Genomic DNA, 16,154 nt, shown 5'->3' on the forward strand with positions numbered 1-16,154 from the left:
CAGTAATATATACACAATGCTTCTATTCTTTTCACGCGCGCGCGCGCGCGCGCGCGCGCGCGCGCGCGCGCGCGCGCGCGCGCGCGCGCGCGCGCGCGCGCGCGCGCGCGCGCGCGCGCGCGCGCGCGCGCGCGCGCGCGCGCGCGCGCGCGCGCGCGCGCGCGCGCGCGCGCGCGCGCGCGCGCGCGCGCGCGCGCGCGCGCGCGCGCGCGCGCGCGCGCGCGCGCGCGCGCGCGCGCGCGCGCGCGCGCGCGCGCGCGCGCGCGCGCGCGCGCGCGCGCGCGCGCGCGCGCGCGCGCGCGCGCGCGCGCGCGCGCGCGCGCGCGCGCGCGCGCGCGCGCGCGCGCGCGCGCGCGCGCGCGCGCGCGCGCGCGCGCGCGCGCGCGCGCGCGCGCGCGCGCGCGCGCGCGCGCGCGCGCGCGCGCGCGCGCGCGCGCGCGCGCGCGCGCGCGCGCGCGCGCGCGCGCGCGCGCGCGCGCGCGCGCGCGCGCGCGCGCGCGCGCGCGCGCGCGCGCGCGCGCGCGCGCGCGCGCGCTCTTAATGTTTGTTCAAATACAAAATAAATTAAGATAATCATTGCCAAAACTCATGCTTACTAACAATTTAAACTATGAGTATAGCGGTAGGCACCCACTTCTAGCATCAATTGTGCAATGACATGGATCTAGATCAATACAAGTAATTTCGTTCACAGAAAAAATCAAGGAAAGAGTAACTTTTATTGATTCATTTCATGAAACTGATAATATTCAAAATATGATTTATATCACAAATCACGACTAATTGATTAGCGGGATCTAGGCCTTTGGTAAAAATTAATGTTTACAAATAATACAACATATCGGCACACGCGCCCGATCTAATGTTCTAATCATGCAATGAACATTTAAAAACGTACATGAATCTACCGTAACGCCGTATTTGATGATTTCTTTCAGCTCTAGAGAAAAAATATTTCAAATATTAATAAAATTTGCTATTTACAGATTACTATAGCCAAACCAACTTTCTTTCTCAGTTCAATATGTCGTCTTCCTTTGCAGTCAACAGCTGAAGGCTATCGAAAGAAGTTCGAATAGTATATTCATGCGCATCAATCGGATCATGTTCGCGATTATTTTCTGGTTACGATTCTGTAGCCAGTTTTACTAAAGGTCGTAAGTCAAATCGTAGACGTAAGCGTAGACGTAGCCGTAACTTACACCGATTTTGCGTTTTACTAAAAGTCGTATCTTACGATTTGACGTAGATTTACGTGAAAATCTACGTGTGCCCTATAGCAGTCGTAGGAAAACACGTAGCCTTATAAATATTACTATAACTTTATAAATATGACTAGTACTTTAATCTGAATGTATCTTTGGGGGATAAAAGTCATTAATTTTTTCATTAATACAATCTCATGTTACAATTTTTATTTCCCGTGATTTTTCTGGAGTTTATCGAATAATAATAACATGTCAACTTGTGCAATATAATGCCCTTATGGACATACTCGAAAATTTACGTAAAGATGAAATAAAAAAAATACGCAATTAATTTTGAAGTGTAGAGTATTCATAAAACGATTTGTTGTTTTCAAATCTTATAGGCACAAGTGCGGGGGAGGGGGGTACAGAATCAATTATTAAATTTATATACTGTATCATGTAAAAAAAAAAAAAAGAAAAAGGACTCGTAAAAACGGGGAATCCCATGTTAAATTGGTATTACGTTGTCACATGAATTTTTAAGAAAATATAAAGTTGAAAAAAAAACAAACAAACACAAACCTCGATTTCAATCGCTATAAATAAAATTTGAGCACTTGCAATTTATTTTACTATCATGTTACACCTATAAATATGAAGCCTGCATGTACAAGTACATCTTTACGGAAGAAAACTTTTTAAAAAATATAACAAAATTTTATTTGTTACGTAAAAATGACAGAGTTTCTTAACAAAAGCATTTTAATAAAAAATACCGCACACTGTAAAGGCCTATCTTTTTTCCCGGAGCCATATGACGTCATAGAAGAATTTACGCAATGGATACAGAAAATTACGTCATAATTTAGAAATGCAAAATAGAATGCACCTCTTGTAAAAGATTTTTTTTTATTATATGCAGACATGTTACATGATACAATGTATACTCTTATCAGTGCTTTGTTATTCATTGTATGTAAAGAATGAATTTCTAAAAAAAAAAAAAAAAAAAAAAAAAAATTCACGGATCATGTGACATTTTATCGCAAATCACATGGCCTTCTTGTACATTGATAACATAAAAAAAACTATATACGTGAGAGAGAGAGAGAGAGAGAGAGAGAGAGAGAGAGAGAGAGAGAGAGAGAGAGAGAGAGAGAGAGAGAGAGAGAGAGAAGTTTAGAAAATAACAATCTAAGATGTAAGTTTTTTTTCTGTTTTCAAATTTTTACAGAAAAGAAATTAGAGAAAGTTTTAGCAAACCAATATTGCATACTGTTATTAAGAAAAATATAATTATTAACAGTATGTTTTTTCTATCATGAACAATGCTTGGGCTTTTAATCTCTAAACACTTATAATGCACGACTAAGTAAAATGCTAACTTTTCAGCAATTTATTGAGATATGTAAAGAGGAAAGCTTTTTTTCAGAGTTTTATTTTTCAATGCGTATTAATTTGGCAGCCACGTGTAACGCGCAGATACATGTACTGTATAAACTTTTCATGTACTTTATAAACTTTTCAATATGCCCATAACCTAACTCGTACTCTTATGAAAACAGCCTGAAAAAAGTAATTTTAAAAAAAAAAATATGCAATTATTTAGTTCATAACTCTTGATTGGCTTATAGATTTTTAATATCTTTCTCCCATTTTAGGATTATATTTCTAGAATAAATGGATAATCAAAAATCACAACTGACATCTATTCTGATTTTTTTTTAAAATAAAGACTAATTGCTTATTCTTTTGATAGAAAATTAATTAAAATCATTTTTAAAAAAAACACCTCGGAAAATTGATTTTTTATCGGCAAAATTAATTGAAAATCAAGGAACCCCATCTTATCTCTATTATTTCTTTTACTGATAATTATTTTAATAGATTAATGATGCTGCCTGTTCATTTCAGTTAATTAATATTTCTTGTTGATTCATCTGAATAAATGTAGCTCATACGCATGCGTAGCTTCCGTTACTAGGTTAGTTTTTCTACCTTTTAATAAATTCCATATTAAAATAATCTTTACGTTAGCGCTACGTTTACGGGCGCAGATACGACCAGTAAAACGCTACTACGCACACGTAAATTCAGTCGTAAATACGTTTACGTCTACGTCTACGGCAAAATTTACGACCTTTCGTAAAACTCGGTACTGGACTAGTAGTCACGATTGGGTGTTATATATGAAAATGTTCAATTTCGCGATCTAAACGTGGACAATGAATTGGAAACGAAAATTTGTTAATGCTTGTTTTCTCACCAATGAAAAATTGCATTTTATTTCATGATTTGCCCTATTTGATAAATTTAAGTAAAACTATTTTGTACATGTATATTGGAAGTTTCTTCTTAAACGCTGTTTGGCTTTTTGTTTACATTGTCTATTTATAGTAACTGAAGCTGTCATGATGCCTATAGCCAGGGCTATGCTTTCAGCAAGCCCGGCTAAAAACCGTAACAAATATGTGTTTAGACTCGACAGAAAAAGCGACGTCGGCGGTCCGAACTGGGCAGCATCCGATCAAAAAATATGTTTTAATAAGGTTGAAATGAAGTTAGAGACAAACTACTTGCTAAAACAACTGAAAAGTATTGAAATATATTTAGTATATTGATTTTGAGATTGGTATAATTATACGATTTTTAAAGATGTGTACAAATTTAGAATTCACTACAAGAATTTAAAAAGCATATGTAATTTACTGAAAATGGAGATTTCCATTCATGACGTTGTTAAAAATTTAGCACAGCGTCAGACTTGGCTGTGCAGTTTGTGTATACAAACTATTTATAGATGACGCTCGTAAATTTTTGTGCATTGTTTTGAATTTTAAGAATTGAATAAATTATAATCTATACTTAAAGATTATTGCTAGCACTTGAAAATGTGTTGCGCCTTAAAAAAGAAATAAAGTGTGTGCCCTTGAACATGTATTAAGTCAAAATCCAAATGTTTGACGTTATAATGAAATTAGCTTAACGTCAGACTGGTCCGTACACACAATCTGCGTTCTTTAAAGACGCTTATTTTTACAAAATATTAAGTTTCATAAATAAAAATTCTGACTTGGTTTTTCATAAAAAATATTTTGATATACACTATTCGTAGATGCATATAAAACCATTTATTTTCACTAAAACGTCATTGTCCACGGACGTTTTGGACAACCCTCGTATACTTCTAATACAGGCTGGACAAAAAAGCGAATACCTGGTTTTCCAGTGGCGTGATAAATATAAGGATGATTGAACTTCCTTGGATATTGAATAAAGGTGTGACCGCCTTTTGAAGGCCATTTTTTCCTCGTAAAGAAATTAAGCATTAATGGACGTGGACGTGGAAATTTCTACTGAAATCGGAACATGTAGAAAGACTGAGAATATTCAAAAATATTGTTATATGAAAATATTAGTGGGGGCATGAGGATACCCAAACTTTCCTTGAGAAAAGAAATTAAGAAAAAATGCAGTATTCTGAAGAAATCCATATAATTACATTTTGCTAATGTTTTTGTTAATATTCAAAATCCACTGTGAAAACCAAAGAGACGTGGGTTTAATTCTGTTATAAGAGAATATATAGAACAATTTAAACAAGTATAGGATAAAAATATACCTGTACATCTTAAACTATTCAAATTCCATCCATTCTCATAAAACAGAACCGGACAGATAGTATTTGTTGGTATTTAAAATATACATAAAATTCTCATTCCTGTTGCAGATGAAATTTGCATTCCGATATTTGTTTTATTTTCTTTATCAACGAGTTTTTCAATGCTGTCATTGTGGTGGATGGACAATTCGACAAATAATCAAGCATTTTACATCTTCTTGCGTTCTTGAAGAACCAAAGGTAAGACAGAAAGTGATTTGCTTCCTAAATACATCATTGTGACTCATGTTTTTATGTTTCTCTACATCTCCAGCAAAACCATACCTCAAAATGTCTTTTAAAAAAATCAGAAAATGCAGTGCATAACGAATTAGATGTTTTCTCTTCTTGTATATCGCTCTTTTTTTCTTCCTATCTCTCATTCGAAACAAGTTCTTTAAGTTAAAATAATGTACATGCACTTACACAACAAAGATAATTACATGTTCGGCACAATTTTGAATATTTATTTAGTAGTCTGAGCAAAAACAACTTTAAAAAAATTAGTTATTGCCTTGTGAACAAATTTACTTTTTACGAATAGAACTCAAGATTTTACCATAAATAACTATATATTTGTGCATTCCATTCAAACGTAAGAATATAGTTAACATCTTTATGAACAATTTTTAGGGCTGTGAAGTGTGGAGAACAGAGTTTTTAAATAGACCAAATCAAACTGCTGTGCGTATATTTCTAACTCTAGAGCAAAAAACAAATTGAATTTCAAAGAAGAAAGTATTTTATCGGTAGACTTTGCGATGAGTATCCAATTTACTTCATGTCTTCGAAGAAAATTCGGATTTTAGAATTTTTATAGTGTCGTTTTAATTTTTTTTTTAGACACAGAAGGCTCAAACTGACCACTGGTTTGCGTGGCAGAGATTGAATGGGGTTACACGAAATCTCATCAAACTTGCAACAGAAATTCCTCAACAGTATTTGTTTTTCTATCACGAGAAATTTATTTATAAATCATAAATTGGATTTTAAAAAAATCCTTTAACAAGTTTAATGATATCTTGTTTTAGAAACTGATTAACATTAACAAAATGTACTGATTTCTTGATTTAGAACAAAATTTTGATATAAATATTTCGTATTTTATTTAGATTTGGACCATTTGTAAAAGCAATAGAGAATGACCATCCATATCTTGGTGGAAAGTCGCTTATGTCCCACATACAGGATAAGACATTGTTTGTTGTAGATCTGGCTGATGTATCATTTAATGAACCAACGGTAAATATGGAAAGAATTTGAAGAAAAAATACAAAGACAACTTGACTGTTAAAACGTCCATTAGCATTTGTCGAGAAAATAAAGAATAATTGAAAAGAAAATAAATCAGTTAGAAAATTAGTAGAAAAATCACGTGATTTTTAAATCCGTGGGACTACATTGTAATAATGTTCCCCAAACAAAATATATTGTTTTCACTCTGTTTCTTATTATACTTATTTTCTTCTTGTGAAATTTTTTTCCGCGAGTGATCTTGTAAACTACATATCTGACTTAGGTGAACCTTTTTTTTAGGATCAGTAGACATATCGCATGTTATGTAGATTTGCGGAACGAAGGTAATTTTGCGCGCATGTGCTTGCAAGAGTGCACATGTGCAACATGTGAAATGATCAATATAATGGATATCACCGTAACTTTTCTAATTTTTGATGAAATGTTTTGAATCTCATAATGTAAGGATTTAAAAGTAGTATAGACAAGATGACATGGTCAAAATAGCAAGATCTCACGCGCATGCACGTGTTCGTCGCTCTGGCTGAAACTAAAGTCTCAATATCTTTCTTTTTGGTCATAATTCTTTGAAATTTTGAACATAGTCATACATTATGAAGATCTACAGTATGATGTATTAGAATTATCATGATATCACGTGCATGCGCGTGTGCTGCAATTTGATAGGCTGAAAATTTGAATGTCTACAACTTTCTTAGTTCTCAACAAAACGGGCTGAAATTTAGAATAGGAATGGGTATAATGAATTCCCACCTTATGCTTTTATCAAAATTGAATGCAAGGACGCACATGCACGTGCACATGTGCAAAATGAATATTATACTAGAAAAAATGGTAACATTTATGTTTGTATTAATTTTTTTGATTCTCAGTATATAAAGATATGTTAATCGTTTAGCCAACATGCAATGGTCATCTTGCATATGTATGAGCGTGCGAGTGCATGCAAAATATTAAATGACATATAGTTAATATCATTGTAATATTTTTATTTTTAAATGAAATCCTTCGATACTGAGCAAGTATAAAAAGTCTTACAGGAATAAGGCACAAAACGGGATTTGGGGAGCCTTTTGGGAACATCTGTAACGGTCCCCGTTACAATTAACACTAGTTTTCTAACTGATTTATTTTCTCTACACAAGCCTCTGTGGTCAGAAGGGATGCTTACTCCCCCTAGGCACCAGATCAAACTATGAATCTAGGTATTCATGTTTTCTTCTCATCATAAAGTGCCGGGTGCTTAGGAAAATAAGTGTCTCCTGTCAACCGGTCCAATTTTATAAAATCAAGGACCCAGCGATTGAATTAGATTATTTTCGTTTTTATTTCTGTGTCTTTTGATTTGATTGCAAAGCTTAGGTTAAGTTATGTAGTTTTCTCTCTATGCAGGAAGCTTGATTAGCAACTAATTTCAAAATAACTTATTCTTTTAATCTTATTTAATTATGTATTTATATAAGCTTTTGGCTCCCATTGCCTTGTTTGTGATATACAACAACCTGCTGATGCCCGTAGCAATTCGAATTGACCCACGGAAACCGGATAATAAGGAGGTAACATATCAAATCTTCCATGTATAAAAGAATGGACTACTTAGAAATTTCACAAGTTAGATAATTTTATCTTGATTTCCATGAATATATTGCTTTTAAACCTTGCTTGAAATGTTTTCAAAAAGAAATATTTTATTCTAAATGGAAAATATTTTCTCTTGCATAAGGAAGCCATTTTTAAGTGAGGTGTAAAAAGTAATCTACAAATTTACCTCTAATTGTATTAACAAATACTCTGATTTTGTAATTTAAAAGATGCCGTAGTTCCCCATCTACAATATCTAAGTAGCCTTTACAGAGTAGGCCTTCTTAAACATCTGTTGGACTTCCTTATCAACCTATTATACTCTGAATACGAACACCTTTAAACCGGGGCTTACTTCTGACAGATAAAATAATGTAACAGGGATTTTAAAATTCAAATTCAGCATTTCGTAAACTCTATGGTCACTAAAATGACTGTGTCAGCAAATTCAATCTATCATTAAATCTTATTTTGACTGACATATTTCATACCGATTTGTAGGCCTTTGTTTACATATATTTTAATATATGTCTATAGATTAATCCGTCTTCCTAATCAAAACATAGGAGTCATGGGGGATTTGACAGATCGAAGGCAATTATTGCCTTCATCTGCTCTCGATCCAATCTCTGACATTTCATGGTGTCCACGTTTTATGCCCTTTTAACTGATTTGATTGATTGATTCCACCCGAGTATTTTTTAACTCATTTAGAGACGTCGCCACATGCTGGTGAAGGTCTTCAAATTTAGACCTATACTCAACACATAGAAGCTTTGAACAGTAAGGGGTCTTTATCGTGCCAACAACTATTGTGATACAGGTCCTCGGGTTCTAAGGACTTTCCTGAAGGACCCTCGAATAATAGTTCTTATGCCGGGCTCTTGGTGAAGTAACAGACACTATACTATGTTAACGTTTTAGAATTCAGCAACATAAAAGCCAGACTAACCTCTGAAATCATAAGCTACCGTGACAGGAAGCACAGATTTTCACTGCCTGTTTTTTCAAATCAATTATTGTTCATTTTCTTCACCTTTTTTACTACAGTACCTCCTTTCACAGTCTAAGCAATTGCATAGACATGCAGTGGAATAACAAGAAAGAAAATTATATAACAAAACTGATTTCAGGTATTTAAGCCTCCTCAATTAGATTCAGATTCCATGGACAATCTACGCAATTGGGTCAAAGGCAGAATGTGGTTCAATATGTTGGATGCCCAATATCATGAGTCGGTCACTCATTTAGGTAACATTTCTTGGCTTTTTTTTTTATTCTTAAATATTTTCGACCTAATTCATAGATTGGCAGGTAGATAATAATTATAAAACAATTTATTTAACTAAACAATTAAATAAATGAACGGAAAAGAATTCTAAATTTTCAAATTATAAAGTAAAGAAAGATTTGCATAATGTTTGGATGTACAAGTAAAAAGCAGTAAATTAAAGTTATTATTAAAGAATTATATTAAACCATTTATTATTTTTGTTTGTAGGCTTCACTCATTTATTGATGGACGGAGTAAGCGTGTGTATGCATAGAAATCTCTCCGAGAGGCACCCTATATACAAATTAATGCTTCCCCATTTCCGCTATATGCACTTCATAAACGAGTAAGATAAAAATGGAGTTTGGTCAATTTATATTGGTCAATATATATGTAAGACTCCAAAGTGCTATGGTGACGCCAAAGTCCGATGGTTTCGCCAGACCCCGATGGTCTGTGCCAAACCCCGATGGCTCACTGACTTTACGGACGCCAAAGTCCAATAGTCACGCCAAAGTCAGATGGCTTGTTGGCTATGAGACACATTGCGCTAAATTGCAATGGTCTGATACGCCAAAGTCCGATGATGCGAAGGAACAATCAACGTTTATGACGTCACAATAGTCCGACGTCATGACGTTGTCCTGCATTCAAAATCCATTGATTTAGTACTTGTCTCGCATACAGTTTTACTGATTTTGCTTATTGTTTTTGCCCACCAGAGTTATTAAGGTTAGTACTTGTACACCATTCGACTGTTAAGGGTTAGTTCTTGAACACCAATTTGTTTCTATGAACTCAACGAGAGATTTTATGGTTAGTCCTCGCACACTATTGGACTGATTTGGGTTAGTCCTGCACCAATCCAAGATATCTAGCTTATAGTTGTTACACATTTTTCGACTGATAAGTGTTAGTCTCACACCTATCTCCAAAAGATTACGGTTAATCTTTGCATTTAATATTTATTTGGATTTATTTTAATCAATCAGGCATTGCCATGGCACGGCATCGCATTTTTGCGCAGTAGTACTATATGACATCATAAACGTTAATTTTTTCCGCACTTTTGGACTTTGGCATGTCAAACCATTGGATTTTGGCGCAGACCATCGGACTTTGGAGTCCCATTGCACTTTGGAGTTCTACATATATACTACACTTCTCTTACACGTCTATATTGTTTCAATTAAAATTATTCAAATTATTTACACTCTTGATAATTTACTGCAAATAATCGTTCTATTCTAGTCTTGCTACGAAAGAACTGATCCAGCCTGGTGGATATGTGGACAGAGATATGTACTTCGGACAAAGGAATATGATGAAACTGATAGCGAAACAGTAAGAATGAATTCGACCTGGTATGGTTCATAAAAGGAGTAAATAAAAAGGAGTAGAAGAAATTACCTACATTTTCATGAATCATTATAACTCTTAAAGTTATACTTATTTTGAAACATCCAATACCAAAAATCTTTTAATCATATGCAACGCTGTAAATGAATGAACGAAGGGATGTTTCTTTATAAAACAAAATAATTCAGAAGATAGAAAAACAATTATGGTACCTTTTCACTAGCCGAATAATCATGTTTTTTATGGAGAAGAAACCACAAAACTTAGAAATACAATAAGAAAGAGTAGTAGTATTTTAAAAAAACTACTTTCAATGTAAAATTCAATATAGATTTTTTAAAAAAGAGGGTTGAAAAAGAGCCTCGATGATTGAAATATGTACAAAATAATGACATGACATAATCCACTTTAAAACAACATATTTCTAATTTTAATTTGTAAATTTCAGTAATGAAAGATGGTCATTTGACGAACATGGGTCCATTGAAAAAAACTTCCGCGTAAGAGGTGTTATGGTAAACCTCATTACATTTAGACACATTCAAACTATAGAGATATAATGATTGACAATATAAATTATAAATTCATTTAATAAAGGAAACACACATTCACACCGACCCATCCTTATACATACACACACACACACACACACAGAGAGAGAGAGAGAGAGAGAGAGAGAGCGCGCGCGAGAGAGAGAGAGAGAGAGAGAGAGAGAGAGAGAGAGAACAATAATTGAATGATAATATGTACTAATTGGATTATATTTGGCTCTCTTTCAGGATATACCTGGGTACTTTTTCAGAGACGATGCCCTGCAGCTACTGGATGCCATACAAAAATTTGTTCATGAATATGTTGCGCACTACTACCGTTTGTATCACACCAGTTAAAATTTTGATTATTGTTGTTAAAAAATGAAAACTATATCAATTCACTTAAAAAAATAAGATTAAAAGACTTGCGAAAGAAAAGATAGCATTCGTCATTAAAATTTTACCTATGTTTCTTCTTGCTTTAAATATATGACAGAAGAAGATCAAGAAGTTATAAACGACCAAGAGATCCAGGCCTTCAGAGCAGAACTTGTGGCACCTAGGTCTCTGACGGATGTTGGAGGATGTGGCATGCTGGTAGGTCCATTTTCCATCAACATTTTGAACTTTATGCAAATTTTGATCGACAGGAATGTCTTGACTGCATCATAGATTTTCTACTCATTGACAAATTAGAGATTCTACCATAATAAAACATATGACTGTTCTTTATAAATTTGTAAGTTGACAATGATAGAAATCATTTCCTTCAACATGCATTCAAAACGTAAATAAATTAGGCCTATAAAATATGATACTCTACACACGAGATACAGATAATGTATGATGCTGAAATTATGAATTTAGGCTCATGAACTAATTGTTACGTACTGCTGAATGTGCCTCTCTGATAAACATGAAAATGTTGAAATTGTTTAGGGAAAAATGTAATGATCTTAAGCAATTTGCAAATAGATGACTGATCTGACTGTGGAATCAATTAATTTCCAGGCAAAAATGTTCATGGGCAACTGAAAGTTTTAAAAATCATTATACAGTAGGTCTAAAAAATTAGTACCCCGGTATACAGTATACATTTAAGTTATCGTTCTTGCTGACTTAATTTCGTATGTAAGGGGTAACGCAGAGTATCGTTTGATATCCCTATCCAAACGAACAAATATGTTTCTATCTCTAAGCCGTACTTTATTTTTAGGATGTGCCAGAATTTGACAGTATAGCAAATGTTGTAACCGTGCTGGCAAATGTCATCTTTATCTGCAGTGTGGAGCATTCTGCAACAAACTTTCCACAATATGAACAATACGCATTCCCACCAAATATGCCTGCTATTTTGAGTGGTCAACCGGAATTAGAAAATGTAAATATACTTTTTGTCTTACATTTCTGTGCTTCTCTTATAGAAAACATACATATCCAAGACTGAGCTTGGATACTAGTAATGCATGAGTAAAATATAAAAATGAAAAATTATTTAACATTTTTATCTCTATTAACGTTTATTTCATCTTTTCTTCTAAAGGGTGTACATGAACTTGATGAAGCAATGCCTACAGGACAGAAGATTTTCTCGACAATCAAAATTATGATGGTTTTAACCACAATTACGACTAACAGCCTTGGGAACTATGAGGCCGTGTATGTACGTGCCATGGACAATGCTGGCAGAAGAATTGTGCAAAAGTATGTAGGAGTATAAAGTACTAAAGCGTTTAATGAATTCCATCAACAGGTTTATTGAATTAAATTCTTTTGCAATCAAGTTAAGCAATATATAAGTAATAACTTACTTTGCAGATTTCAACAAAATCTGATTGCAGTCAGAGATAAAATAAACCAAAGAAACAACTCCATCGAGAATTCTGTACACCAAATTAATGGGTACCCTTACGAGTGGTTGCTTCCAGCTAATGTACGGAACTCAATAAGTATTTGAAGGTGTCTTTTTCCTTATATGTGTATAATTATACAAGCTTTTATCACTACTTGTTTGTTATCAATCTTATTTTGCGTGGTATGGAATCGGACTCCACATTCTATAAAGAGGTTATTCAAAATGTACATGGTACTGCTGGTCAGAGCAGATTTGATCATTAGTTTTATATTTCATTATGATATAGTGATATTGAAATAGTCTTTTAAATTTTCTTTTCGAAAACTGTACAATGTAATAAAGCAGATATGCGAGACTATGAATGCTTTCATCAACACATGTAAAATTTTGTTTTGTTTCATCAGATTTTTTTTTACAAACACAAACATTTCATTTGCTCATTTTGTATTAAAAATGCAATCCATTTGTACAAAATAGTCCAGTAATATGTTTACTTCCAGTGAATTTATGTTATTCAGGTAATTTTGTAAAATCTTAGTTAAAAAATTATAAGCATGACGTATTCTTAATTAAGTTCAGAATTTAAAAGATTTAATAATCAGATTTTATAGTTTAAGTATCCTTCATTTAATCCTATAATTAAAACAGAAATGTGTCTAAATATTTCTATGGGTACCAATGAAGAAAAATCAAATAAAAAGTTCAGAGTCTATAGCCTTCATAAGACTATATCACTTTTATTTGTTTTTCTCTTACTGTATAAGTTGCTATTGCTAACTTAACTGTGAGTTATTTAAGTATGACTACATGTATTTGTAGTAAGAAAAAGGCATTAGCAAAAACCACATTTTTTTCATCTTTCGTTTCAGATTAAGCTTTCTTGTAATTTTGAATTTATTAACATAGTTTCATGCAATGACAAATGTGAATTTGGAAAGAGTTATATTGATTTCTATGTTTTCAATATTTTGATATGCTAGAAATGCTTTATACATATTAACAAATTGTTTTACCTTTATGCACATCTCTTATCTATATGCTGTTATATCGATATCAACCATGATTATTTGAACATACAACGCATACTCTTACTCAATAAATAAGAATTAGACAAGACAAAAATTATGTTACAAGTCAAAATATTTATGTACCTTCCAAAATGTATGTCTTAATTTTATGACCAAAAAAAAAAACCCAAAATAAAAATCCCATTTCAATATGAAGTAAGAAAAACCAAGATTTTTTAAATCATTAAATCCTAGCGTCGAGTTATTCACAGAAATTTTCGATTAGAGAAAAGGATAGGAATTTCAAACAATAGTTGATCTGGTAAATGAAAATTATTTACGAGAAAGTCTTGGTAAAGAGTGACCACATTTTTCTCAGGGGTGAACATGCTGAATAATTTGACTTACGACTCATAGATGCGCGAGTGAGAGTACCGTTGACGTAAATTAAGTGGACGATTTCTTTTAGGTTTATAATGAATATGATACATTTATATGATTGCTTACTTTATTAGGATCGTTTCAGTAGCTTCGTATGACGTTTGCGTAGGCGCTAACATCACCGTCACGATTGATAAAAAACTATTCCTATACCTCTCTGGAAATGGATAAAATGTTCTTTGGTGGAAAACTATTAAATAACTTCAAAAGTACATTTGTAGCTTTTGATTCTTTATTTAGGCATTTCAATTACTAGACATTATGAACTTCAACTTCAACCCTACCATGATCACTAGAAACTTATACTGACTGTAAATATTTATATACTCAGTACCTCCAGTGCATCAAGTTGTACTACAAAATTTGTTATCAAACCCGGTATCATCAATATGCACGTGTTTTGTCGTTTTACTACTTTTCCCACGTGACGTCATACATTTCATGGTTGAGTAATTTTGAACTCCAATTATACAGTAAAAAGTAAACAGTAAAACTGTAAAATTGAATTTATAAACCCAGGATTTTATAAAGCTGCGGCTGTAAATATCCGCATCATGTAACGATTTGGAAGATATAAGGTCTTGCCTACCTCTACCAGAAAAGCTCTGCCTTCATTCTTTCAAAGAGAAAGACGTATCAAGCCTCAAGACCGTAGGCTGAGAACAGATTTTAAAATTAAATCTAAAAATCAAAATTTTGACTTGGGTGTGTTCTCTGATTATCTCAAGGACTGGATAGAAAGATGACATGATTTTGAAATTGGTTATTAAAAATTCTTGTGGCCGAAATACATCCTAACAAAAAATAACTATAGTTAACTATACTTAACTTACTTAAAGTTTTCGCCAAAGTTTTTCAAAATGTCAAAGTTTTCTCTAAAGTTTTTCAAAGTGTCAAAGTTTTCGCCAAAAGATTTTCAAAGTGTCAAAGTTTCCACCAAAGTTTCTTAAAGTGTCAAAGTTTTCGATAAAGTTTTTCAAAGTGTCAAAGTGATCACTATTATATAGTAAATCAAAGTTTTCTAAGTGTCAAAGTTATAACTATGGTATTTTTTTTCTTAGGACAGAATTGAACTCAAAAGCAAAACAAAGCAATTTTTTGTAATGTTAGAAATTATATGGAATGTTCTCAGGTTTAGTACAAAAATTAAATTCTATTTTTAGTGATCATGGCAACATCGTATATCAAAATCAAAAGCCAGCAAAAAGATTTATGTACCTCAGTATGGTCAAGTTATATTGAAATCAGACCAAATTAAAATTGAGGAGTAGAGGTTTGAAAGTATTTCAGGGAAGTTTCTTTTTTTTGATAACCATGACAACACTGTTCATTAATATCAAAATCTTATATACAGAATTACGTATCTGAGTATAGTCTACTCATGTGGCAAGTTATATCAGACATAAAATATGTAGGATGTATATCATTTTATAAGTATTTCATAGACATTAATCAGTACAAAACTTCAGGAGGAGTAGGGTTTTGAATTTTTTTACAAACGGACAGAGAGACAAAATGACTACCAACAGAGAACTTGCAGGTAAAGGGCTGTAGCTCTCCGAAAAAATATATATTGACAGACCGGAGAGATTTTTAATTAAATTAAACATGATTATATTTTCTGAAAGATGAAGACACAGGTTTAATATATACTTATGGAACACCAAAGCCATATACTATCTCGTTCAAAAATATAACACTAAGGACATCTTTAAAATAATGTTTGTTTGCTCTCTCCGTACTCTGGCTAAAAGCATTGGGTCGGAGGGAAGGTTGGAATTGTTTTTCCCATTCAAACAATTCCATTGTATGCATTGACAAGATGAGTTTCCTAGAAAAAAATATATTTTTCTAAAGGTTAGAACATTTTTGTTTCGGGCCATTTTAGGCTGTCGTTTGGGAGAGGACAAGGCCTTTAAAAAATGTCTACTAGTGTAAGTTCTTTCCCGACTAACGGGCAAAATAACCGGACTCTAATTTTTTATTAACCTTTCAAA

At 33.8% G+C, this 16,154-nt stretch overlaps 1 protein-coding gene across 1 annotated transcript in view; it reads left to right on the forward strand.

Annotated features, from left to right (window-relative positions):
* Positions 1 to 3,990: 3,990 nt before the first annotated feature.
* The window catches only part of LOC134243382 (polyunsaturated fatty acid lipoxygenase ALOX15B-like), a 63,055-nt gene continuing 50,891 nt past the window's right edge, over positions 3,991 to 16,154 (forward strand). The window contains exons 1-12 of the mRNA XM_062725633.1: positions 3,991 to 3,999; positions 4,921 to 5,052; positions 5,485 to 5,535; positions 5,695 to 5,789; positions 5,964 to 6,093; positions 7,572 to 7,664; positions 8,823 to 8,940; positions 9,191 to 9,308; positions 10,214 to 10,306; positions 10,770 to 10,836; positions 11,101 to 11,191; positions 11,351 to 11,451. Coding sequence (XP_062581617.1) covers positions 3,991 to 3,999; positions 4,921 to 5,052; positions 5,485 to 5,535; positions 5,695 to 5,789; positions 5,964 to 6,093; positions 7,572 to 7,664; positions 8,823 to 8,940; positions 9,191 to 9,308; positions 10,214 to 10,306; positions 10,770 to 10,836; positions 11,101 to 11,191; positions 11,351 to 11,451 — 1,098 coding nt within the window. The remainder of the gene's footprint in view (positions 4,000 to 4,920; positions 5,053 to 5,484; positions 5,536 to 5,694; positions 5,790 to 5,963; positions 6,094 to 7,571; positions 7,665 to 8,822; positions 8,941 to 9,190; positions 9,309 to 10,213; positions 10,307 to 10,769; positions 10,837 to 11,100; positions 11,192 to 11,350; positions 11,452 to 16,154) is intronic.

This window comes from Saccostrea cucullata, unplaced genomic scaffold (genome assembly GCF_032062105.1).
Source record: "Saccostrea cucullata isolate Sc308-1 unplaced genomic scaffold, CSIRO_AGI_Scuc_v1 ctg26, whole genome shotgun sequence".
Lineage (NCBI taxonomy): Eukaryota > Metazoa > Mollusca > Bivalvia > Ostreida > Ostreidae > Saccostrea > Saccostrea cuccullata.